This window comes from Clytia hemisphaerica, unplaced genomic scaffold (assembly GCF_902728285.1).
Source record: "Clytia hemisphaerica strain Z4C2 unplaced genomic scaffold, Clytia hemisphaerica genome assembly, whole genome shotgun sequence".
In the NCBI taxonomy this organism is placed as follows: Eukaryota; Metazoa; Cnidaria; class Hydrozoa; order Leptothecata; family Clytiidae; genus Clytia; species Clytia hemisphaerica.
The window spans coordinates 428,915-439,735 of record NW_027104495.1 but is presented as its reverse complement, the minus strand read 5'-3'; the positions used below and the strand labels follow the sequence as shown (position 1 = coordinate 439,735).

At 34.0% G+C, this 10,821-nt stretch overlaps 1 protein-coding gene across 1 annotated transcript; it reads left to right on the top strand.

Annotated features, from left to right (window-relative positions):
- LOC136821658 (beta,beta-carotene 15,15'-dioxygenase-like) lies at positions 1-6,469 on the top strand. The gene is made up of 6 exons (XM_067077867.1): positions 1-633; positions 1,267-1,431; positions 1,800-1,905; positions 4,299-4,442; positions 4,972-5,216; positions 5,762-6,469. Exons 1-6 carry the CDS (start codon positions 241-243, stop codon positions 6,374-6,376), a joined length of 1,668 nt encoding a protein of 555 aa, XP_066933968.1. The 5' UTR covers positions 1-240; the 3' UTR covers positions 6,377-6,469.
- Positions 6,470-10,821: the final 4,352 nt, after the last annotated feature.

Genomic DNA, 10,821 nt, shown 5'->3' with positions numbered 1-10,821 from the left:
ATGCTCAGGGGAATCCACGATGCCTTTTATGGTGTGGTATGATATGATAAAAGGAAAAATATTTTTGAATCTATTTTTGAATTTGAATTCATAAAAAGACAAAGTCTTTCTAAAGAATTTACCATTTACCTGTCGAGCTGACTTGGATACAGTCGAGAAAAAGAAAAGCACTGAACTTTTCGCAAAACTGTGTCTTGGGCTGGTACTTGAAGAAGAAAAGAACGTCAAAAATATACAACAATGTCGCAACAGAAATACAGGCAATTCACAAACGATTCTAGCAAAGATCAGTTCTATTTCTCCGACAGTAATGGCAAACATTTGGCAACTCCAAATTCTAAAAATGACAACATCGTACAAGAAGCTCAGTCTGTGTTTATCCAAGATTCCCGATACAGTGAAATGGGTGAAGTCTTAACAAAGACTAGTCCAGAGCTGACTCAACCAATCAAATGTGAGCTCAACGAAGGAGGTGTGATCCCTGATTGGCTACAAGGATCTTTTTTACGTCTTGGGCCTGGTAAATTTGAATGGGGTAATACAGCATATAAACATGTTTTTGATGGAGATTGTTTGATACACAAATTTCAGATAAAAAATGGACACGTTTATTATTCGAATCGCTTTTTGGAGGTAAGGTTTTCGTTTATATTACTTCCTGGGACTCATTTGTTGTTGTCTCGATTTCTATTTCTGTATATTGTTTTTCCTATAATGTTTTATTTATTGCTTAAGAATCCAAATTAAGTAATTAACGGCATTATTTTTAATTCAACGAAAGAACAACTTTCCCTCCATCCTGCGCCCTGCTATCACAAGTTTCGAGAAATTCTGCTTCGTCAGCATTATAGACCCTACATCTTTTCATAGAAATATCCTCAATAAAACAAGGAGCTGGATAAATTTACCAACACTGTCTCACAGCCCCGGTGGTAATTCTTTCCACAGTCCGGATGAAAATTTCTATTGAAATCCCAATGGGGATAGAAATTATTTTCAAGTCAAAAAATCCAGTGAGATTTACTTATGAGTGGAATTATTTCTATTGAATCTTAAATGGGGATGAAATCAAAATCAATTCCCAGTGGGGTATTTTTTCCATCGGGGGGAAGGGGTTGTTAATTTAGACCTAAATCTACAAAATTAGGAACTTTCTGACAGTTTAATATTTTAAACTTACTTTAAATTTACTTTGAATTTTTGCGAGTAGTGGGTGCTTTATTTGAAAAACAAATTTAAATTATCTCTCTATTTCCTATTTTACAGTCTGACTTTCACAAGAAAAACGCAAAATATAACAGAATCTCTACCATGGGTTTCGGGACCTGGGCTCCTCCAGATCCATGTTCAAATATCTTCAAGAGAATGTTCCTGTATTTTATCCCGGCTTTGAAAAATGATAACTGCAACGTTAAACCCATCAATGTAAAGGTAAGTGAATTAAGTTTATTTTAAAGTCGTTTGGCTTTGAATGTGGTGCATCCTGTCTTTGTAACACGTAGAAACCATGTCATTATACTCTAAGGTCCCAAAGAAACGTCCCTCGCCCGCTTATTAATTATTGGACTCCCCCGTTTATTCATTTTTATTTTTGGTCTTTCCATTAACGTACCTATAACTAGCAATATTGATCTAATGTTTGCCGACGAGTTCTATTTATCTAGAATACCAAGAAGAAAGTTCTTCGGAAATCATCACCCTAGAAAATTACTCCAGCTGTACAGTAGACATTAATATAATTGGCTAGTTGCATGCTTCTGTACCCTAAAAAATTAACTCTAACGATTTTTAACATACAGGACAGCGAGATTTGGGCTTCAACAGAAACACCATGGATTTTACAGCTGGATAAAGATACCTTGAAAACGTTGAGATCTGAAAACACGATGGATTCAGTTGGCATAGGTAAGGCTCATTGAACTTGAAGTCCCGAAGAAACATCAACCTTTCTAAATCAACAAAAGTGAAGCTTTAAGCTTGCCCCGCATTCGGAAATTTTGAGTGAAAAACACACGGGTTACCTGTTTAGGATGGGAAAAATGTGGCTTCATTTCTCATCCAGGAGCTTTGGATCCAGCCCCTTTGGAGCTTTTAAATCAATCGTACTTGTTATCGCGTGATTTGAGGATTTATAAATGACCAGTTAAAAGAAAACGAAAGTTTAAAAGGTGATACAAGAAACACAATAGAAAGAAACTCTTTATAATCTTAGCAAATGATCCAATTTTCGGGTATGGGATTTCTTTAGTGTTTCTAGTTAATTTCTATTATTGATGTATTGCATCCTTTGTTATTTTATCAAGCTAACTTTCTCCAGTAAAAAGGTAACATTCGGGGTGGAAAATTGTATACCTTATCGGCCCTTTTTACTCCGGCTCCTATTGGCGTTATTTTTGTGCACGTGGCGTAACAAAGGCCGGCGTAAAAAGGGCCAAAATTTTGCATTTTTTACTGAAAAGTGGCGTTAATTTTCGATCACTATTTCTAAATTAAAGGATTTTAAGTATGACAAAAATTATTACTCCATATCTAAAGTCTATTCACGATAAGTGTGCACTCTTTTTTCTTTTACCTATAACTTTTGAAGGAATTCTTCGTTCTTTATAAATTTGGTATCATTGGAAAGATATTAGTGAGTGTAACAATTTGAAATAAAAAAGTCTTTAAAAAAATTCTAAAAACGAAGATGAAAATGAAGAAGAAAAAAATGAAGATCTTGTAGAAAAGTGCTATAACTTTCATTTTCACTGGAGAGATTCTTTGATCTTAGGAGATCATCACTGTGAAGAAATTTCATTAAAATATTTATTCAATATAAAGTTATGATACAAAGTTAATAAGTGATTGACCCCAAAAAACAGCAAAAAACTGCAGAAAACAGCGTTTTTAGACGTCAATCAGCTTATAACTTTGTTTGATATCTTTTGACTGAATGATTATTTTTGAGAATTTTTTTCACAGTGATGACGTTCGATGATTAAGGATTCACTTCAGTGAAAATGATAGTTATAGCACTTTTCTACAAGATCTTCATTTTTTTCTTCTTCATTTTCATCTTCGTTTTTAGAATTTTTTTAAAGACTTTTTTATTTCAAATTGTTTCACTCACTAATATCTTTCCAATGATACCAAATTTATAAAGATTGAAGAATTCCTTCAAAAGTAATAGGTAAATGAAAAAAGAGTGCACACTTATCGTGAATAGACTTTAAGACCTCACGAAAATCAGTGATTTTGAATGGAATTTTCGAACTTTCAACAATTTACTACCGAAACATGACATTTTAATGTAAATTTTAAACATTATTTACTAATTTGAAGTATAAGTAGGTATTTTTACAAATTTTGGCGTCATTAACGGCTCTAATTGGCATAAGCCCAAATTTAGACTGTGGCGTAGTAAGGGCCGGCGTAAAAGGGGCCGGCATTAAATCAGGGCCGGCGTAAAAAGGGCCAATAAGGTAATAGGGTTTTAGTTTCGGTACAAGTTTAGAAAGTTTTATTGATATATTAGTAATCTTTGGAATTCTAGATTGCTTAAAATGATATTGGGTGTTCGACTCTATAGGTGTAGGTTTGAAGAAAATCTCTTAACTTTCACATGCTATCTCATTACTATAGCTGATAAGTCGAGGATGTTCATTGTTGTAACTTTGTAACAAAACAAAATAAACTCACATGTATAAATTACAAATCATTATCAAATAACAACAAGTAGAAATTCTAACTTGACTAGCGAAACCTGAATCCGTGACAAGGGCAAGTTACTACAAAAGGGGTTATTTTATACCCATTGAGTTAAAAGTCTAAAAAAGGGCTAGAAATGAATCTCATATCTTTCGAAAGGTAAAAGTGAATCAAACTTGACTTACGAAGCTAGAAAATGAAACTTGAATCAGTAATTTAAATCCAGCGTTTATATGGAAAATACCATCCGGGTGTTACATTTCAATGGAAATTAGTGGCTTCATTAAAATCCCATTCAAAAAGTACCTCTCTAGTCCTTCAAGCTTTAAACTCAATGATAATGTATTTTCAGGGGAATTCCACATACGATACATAAAATAGATATACAGTCTCCATTATTCGAGCCTCAATAACTCGAACAAGCTTATAGGTCTCTTTATTAAGCAAAACACATAATAAATCTTAACCCATATCTCGAAATTTCCTTAACTCGCACAAACTTGCGTTCTCCGTGCATTTTCGAGTAATGAAGAATCTGCTGTATTGAAGTGCAATAAAAACAAGTACACTAAAAGTCAGATTCAACCAGAAAGTCATCTTTTTTATTACAGGAGCTCAAGGATGGTTAGCGCACCCTCACTACGATTCTGAAGGAAACCTATACAATTTCTCCGTCAAACAAAAACCGACCTGTCGTTATGATGTCATCAAAATACCGATGCGACCGGGATCAACAGAAAAAGAACCATTTAAAGGTATATGGAAATTTGATTTAAAGTTCATTCAATGCCCTTACGCTTTGAGACAACATTTTGTGCCAGATAAGTATGAGAAAACTCAGTACAAATAAATCTTAGAAATAAAAAATCGCTGATAAAACGTCATCAGTTCTCATGTGGTTTTAAAAGGCCACCTAATATGATTCTAGATGTTGATCTCTTGTGGGACTTGACCAACCTTTATCGACCTTTATATATCGAGATTTTCGAAAAGTGGTACACTAATGATAACACTACTCAATAGCAGTCTAAATGCATCAAGAGCGTTAGGTCTACTTTTCCTGAAATACTTCTGACGATGTTATTTTTTAACACTGTAAGGGCCTCTCCAAAAATACTTCGATCAAAGATGGCGGATAGAGCTTAGTCCAAGGTATATTAAGGTCAGTGGACTTGTCAATGATTTAAGCCAAATCTTTTTTCATAAGCTGGCTGGCATACATGTTTTGAGCGAAACACAGGACTTTTCGAAAACGATAAAAAAACTTACTTCTTCAATTTATAGGAGCTGAAATTGTGGCGTCAATTCCAACCAGCCAAAGCTTATCAGCCTACTACCACAGCTTTGGAATGACAGACAATTATTTCATCCTTTTCGAAAATCCTTTCTACATCAAATCAGTCTTTGCAGTGATGACTATGAATATTTTTAAGAAATCTTTCCTGGATATATTGAAGTGGAAACCAGAGTATGGAACATTGATTCGTGTTATCGATCGAAAAACTGGTAAAGAAATGAGACGAATTAAGGTAAACTAATCATTCTTTTATTGTATTTTCGACGTCACGTCCTCAAAGAAGATGACATTTCAGTGTTCCCTCTCCTAGCTGAAGAAATCTTTATAAGTCATGAAACACAGAATCCTGGAAACTGGTCTCGTATCCAATCTAATATCTTGGCCATTATGGTGGTTATAAACGTTTTTGAAATACTAAGTTATATAACTTCCGCCATTATGGATTCAAAGGTTCCATTTGTTTGCATAATGGCGGATTGTCCTTAAAGGGACATTACAGTAGTAAAATGTAAACATTGCACAAACCACGTGTCATTAAAGAGAACAATTAAAATCACGTGTCCAAAACAAACTTGTAAAACAATTGAACAATCAAAATTAGCCATATTTGGTTTGATTTTTTATTTTGACATGTGACATTTGTTTTGATTTTGTATCTGCTGCATACAGTTTGTTTACAAATTTCGCAAGTACTGTTATGTCCCTTTAAGTTACAAGTTTCAGTAACTTTTGAAATCCTGAAAAACCTCTAACAAGAATGTTATCATTTCCATTCAGGTGAATCCAGTATTTGTTTTCCATCACGTCAACGCTTACGAAGAAAACGGTGATATCATAGTGGACGTAGCCGCTTATCCCGACGCATCCATCGTCAGTGCTTTATACCTCAAACAGTTACGGGAAGGCCACAAAGGCGAATGGGTGAAACTACCCAACCTCTATCGCTACAGGCTACCTATTGCACAGTTACAGGACACTACTGCTGATGTTTTAGATCTGCCTACAGATAAAACAGGTCGTGATTACGAGTGCATTGCTGCTGATTTTGAAATGCCAACAATCAATTATGAAATGTGTAATGGGAAACCTTATAGATATACATATGGAGTTGACACACCTTTTGGTCACTTCATATCTAAAGTTGATGTCCAAAACAAGACCAAGGTTAATTGGTATCCTGGTGAACATTATTCTGTGTCTGAAGGATATTTTATCGCAAAACCAGGAGCTAAATTGGAAGATGATGGTGTAGTTGTATCTTCTGTCACTGGGGTGAAAGGAAAACCATCCTTCTTGGTGATCTTAGATGCACGCACGTTTTCGGAGATTGCACGTGCAACATTACCTTTTGCTCCTGCCTTGACAATTCATGGGAATTTCGTTCAGGGCTGAATTGAAGTTGCAAAGCTGCAAAGGAAAACATTCTATCAATAAACTTTTGAGTAACACAACCAACCGTGAATTAATAATAACTTTTAAGTCCACTCGCCTGAACAGAATTCAAAAAAAGTCAGATAAATACTCTTTAAATGTTAACTTTCATCAATAAATGGCCAATAAATAGTATTTATGATTTGGAAATTAAAAGACACAAAATCATGAAAATATTGTCTCCTGCTGATGCAATCGGCGAAATTACCTTTTCCAACAAAATCTTAAAATTTCGCGGATGAGCTCAACCGTGAAATTTAATTCCCACGAAAAATAATCCCATTAAAGTAGCGCAAAAGAAAAAAAAGAATTCTTGCACAAAGCAAATGGAATTGACACGCATTTTTTTATACGAATACACTTTATAAGAATGTTCATGATGAAAAAGGCCAAAAAACTAAGTATATGCTAAGAATATCACCGTCATGGAATTTTGCTACTCAAGCTAAGAATGCCATTTTAAGAGCATTTACAATTATAAATTATCAATTATCCACAAGTTAGGCTCACTCCTTTTACGAAAGTGCCATTTTATACTTGAGACGTATGTACTAAATGTTAATTCTAGTATGAATTAGGATCCTAACATAAGAATGTGCCGTAAGAATATTTTAGGATGATTTTCCGCAATTTCTGCAATTATAAGCGCAAGATTTTTGGAATATTTTTTAAAGATAATATTGTCATTATGACCTTTAAAAAGAACATGTAATTATTTCAATTATTTCAATTGTACATTTTTTAAATGATTTTATAAATTATAATATCTTTCTAAAATGACAGTTTTTATGTCATGATATTTATGATTTAAGCTGGTTTATCAAGATAATATGAATCAAAAAAATTAAATTGAACTTTCTTGATCTAAAGGTTGAAAAGCTGTTTGTTTGATTCTTTGTGCCAAAAAAATCAAAAGCTTAATATGACTTATGGATAGATTCATCAGCTAGAGGGGCTAGTAAAATTAGCTATTCTGGTGATAAACTTGAATAAGAAAGCAAAAGTAAAAGAGCTTGCCATTCAAAGATTGGTTATGCTTTTTTTCTGTTCGCCTTCCTTGAAGTTGTCAGGCCTGACTGTAGAATGTTGTTATTTGGTACAAACTTTCCATCCTGAGAAGTACAGTCTTATGTACAATCGTTAATTCGAACCTCTCTTATTCGAAATTTCTATAATTCGAACTGTGATATTAGTCCCCTCAGTTAGAAATTAGTATACAATACTTTCTGTAATTCGAATCCTTATTTCTAATTAGAAGAAAACTCTTGGTCCCTTAAAAATCGAATTAGAGAGAGTCAACTGTATTTTTTGAATATTCTCGGTGTAAAGGTTTTAATTATTTTGTCAATGTAATGAAATTATTTTTAATCACGGCGATCTTTAATCGGATTTATCGGATTCAAAAAATGTTTAATTTATTGGTCATAAAGAAAAATTGACGATGTCTAAAGATATGATTTTTTTCTATATCTGATGAAGAACTAAAAAACGTATATTCAGTGAAAATTTCAAATTTCTACTCCTTTCCAATCGGGAATAATTCCAATTCCGATTTTGGGGGAGCTCACGTGGGATGTGGCGGGATAATGAGGGAACTGAAATCAAACACTTCCGAAATTATCCGATTTTGAACAACTTTCTTTAAAAAAATACTTTTCTGTTCAAAATGTACATTGACCCGAAGAATGGATTCATTTTACTGTAAGAAACTTTATAGCACTTATAACAAAAAATGACTTTCGATTTCCCCGATTTTTAAACATTACTCTAAAGATCGCAGTGAATGGAAGGTTTATTCTGTTTCAAAATCTGAAAATGCCTTTGGATGCCTTTTTCTTGCAAATATAACACCCCTGCTGCTGTGACTCAGTGTGATCCACCCCACATGTCAGAATTTTCTCTTCCCCCTACTTCTAGAATCAACTATTTGAAGGTGAAATACCTGAAAAAGGCAAAAATGTTATCGTATCCCAACTTCTATGGTACTTCGTTGCCATATTTCTCTTAAAAATTATTTTTTTATGGAAAATCTTAGGCAAAACAGACCAGAAAATGAAAAATGTAAAGATGCTAAAATAGTCGATTAAATTTGACCCCTTAAGATTCGAGAAAAGAAAATGGTTCTAGCCAAACGAGAGGGCTTGAAAATCAAAAATTGCTCCGTTCGGCACAAAACATCGTTTCTTTTTTTTTAATACTAGGATCTAGCCTCTAAAATTTAGGAGAGGTTTAAAGCATGTTCATCAAACATTACACCGCTCCAGAGTTGATAAAATTTGATATAACATACTGAACCTCAATAGCCCCCTTTGTCCCGAACAAACATTTCTGTCACAGTGCAAGAATGGATCCATCTAAATCAAAATGACACAAACTTTTCTCACACCAAGGGAGTCTTTACCACCCCACTCGATACTTTAAAAAATATTTTGCACCCCAGTGAATTTCCTATTGGTTAAATTTCCAACCCACTGGGTGCTTAACATCAAGTGGAGCACAGACAGACAGGGTGTGATACGGTACAAAATCAGAAATTTGAACTGCTAAAAAGAAATTTAGGTTCAATTAGCAAAAAGGTCCCTGTCTTACAGCCCCGGTGGAAAATAAATAAATGAAATCCCAATGGGGATTATAGAAATTCAATGGTTAAAAATTGCAGTAGGGATAATTTTGGAGTGCAATTTTTAAACATTGAATCTCGGATGGGTATAAAATCAAAGACTATTTTCCAGTGGGGCTGAAATTCTAGGGTATTTTTCCCACCGGGAACAAAATTTCTGTTAAATCTTTCCCTGTGACGCAGGGATGTATCAATTCATTCAAGGCTTTAGGTTACTAGTATCCACTAACGGATTCTTGGAGGTTTTGGAGAGGTCTGTGTAGACTAATTTAAGACAAATTTTAATTTCCATAGCCATAGGAGTGGAATATAGGTGTTTCCACTTACAAGATTGCAACATTGTGATTAAAGTGAAGTTGCTTTTACAGACCTGTTGTTATTTGATATCCCCATATGAAATACTGAATGTTGATATGTTTGCGTGAAAGGTGACACCACATATTGTTTCTGTTAACAAAGAGAGATGCAGTTAGTTAATTCAGCGTTACATAACTATGAAACTTTAGTCTATGACAGATTATATGATATCTGACATGAAGAACACAGTAGGGAATCAATTGTTTATCTTGGAACAAGACACTCTCCAACGTAAAAGCCCTCTTAGGCCGATACTACATTTCAGAGAAACAGTACAAAATAAGAATGAAATATTTTTGAAATATTGGGTCACTGTGGCACGTGAAAATTATATAACAATGGATTCTAAAGCAGGGGAAATATTGATAGTCGTCCAGGTCACTAAAGGTATTGTGTGATTGAATAAGAATACCTGGAGGGGACTTTCACGTCTTTTTATAAGAACAAACTATATAAGAACATAACGCTTCGAGGGCCAAAATCAAGTTAAGAATATTTTAAGGCTTTGGGAAATCTAAAATACCCAATTTCTTTGGAAAATAGATATAAATGCTGGACAAATGAAAATGAGCACACGTTTTGGATGACATTACGGATGTTTTTATTAAAAAGGTGCATTTTTGGCTGGAGCTAATTCTGCACATACAAGTTTACAAAATTGCAACATTACTTATTCATAATTTTCCAAAAATCTCTAATTTCGTTAAAGAAATACCTACTCATCAAAGGTGCATGAAAGAAATACAAACCTTCAATTCCTTTTTCACTTTTAAAAACTTTAAAGAAATTTACTAGTGCAGAGAAATTTCACCTGAATTTCAGCAAATTCAGGACAATCTTTCTCAAGGTGCATTTTGTTGAACATTTTTGTCTATATAGTTTAATTGCTAATTTTTACCTTTTCACAACCTTGTATTTACACTTTCTCTTATTTCGGCACTTTGGAAAGTCTGAAAAAACGCACCAATCCACACCTGCGAGGTAGCTTACTTTAGGTGTACAAACTTTTGCGAGCAGAAACTTTCGCGATTTTCACGAACTTTGGTCCTTTTCGCGAAAGTAAATGTCTTTAAAAACTCGCGAAAGTTTATGCTCACGAAAAATTCTTGACAAAAAAGAAAATCTGTAAAACTTCATAACTTTGATTAAAATGCAACTTTTATGGCACTTTTTTGCCTACTAAAAGCCTAATAAGTCTTTGTTTTCCAACCCCGGGACTTCCACATCTCCAGTGGGACTGTGATACAGGGATGTAAGAAGGTGGAATAGAAGTAGTTTGGTAACGAAATCATTTCTGTAACGATAAATTCGGGCATCATCATTAGGTCAAAAGGGGGATTCCTTGATTATTCATAGAGCCATAAATGAACCAAGGTTCCAGACATGGAGGAATTGAAATAAATAATATGTGCAATGTTTGATTTGTCAT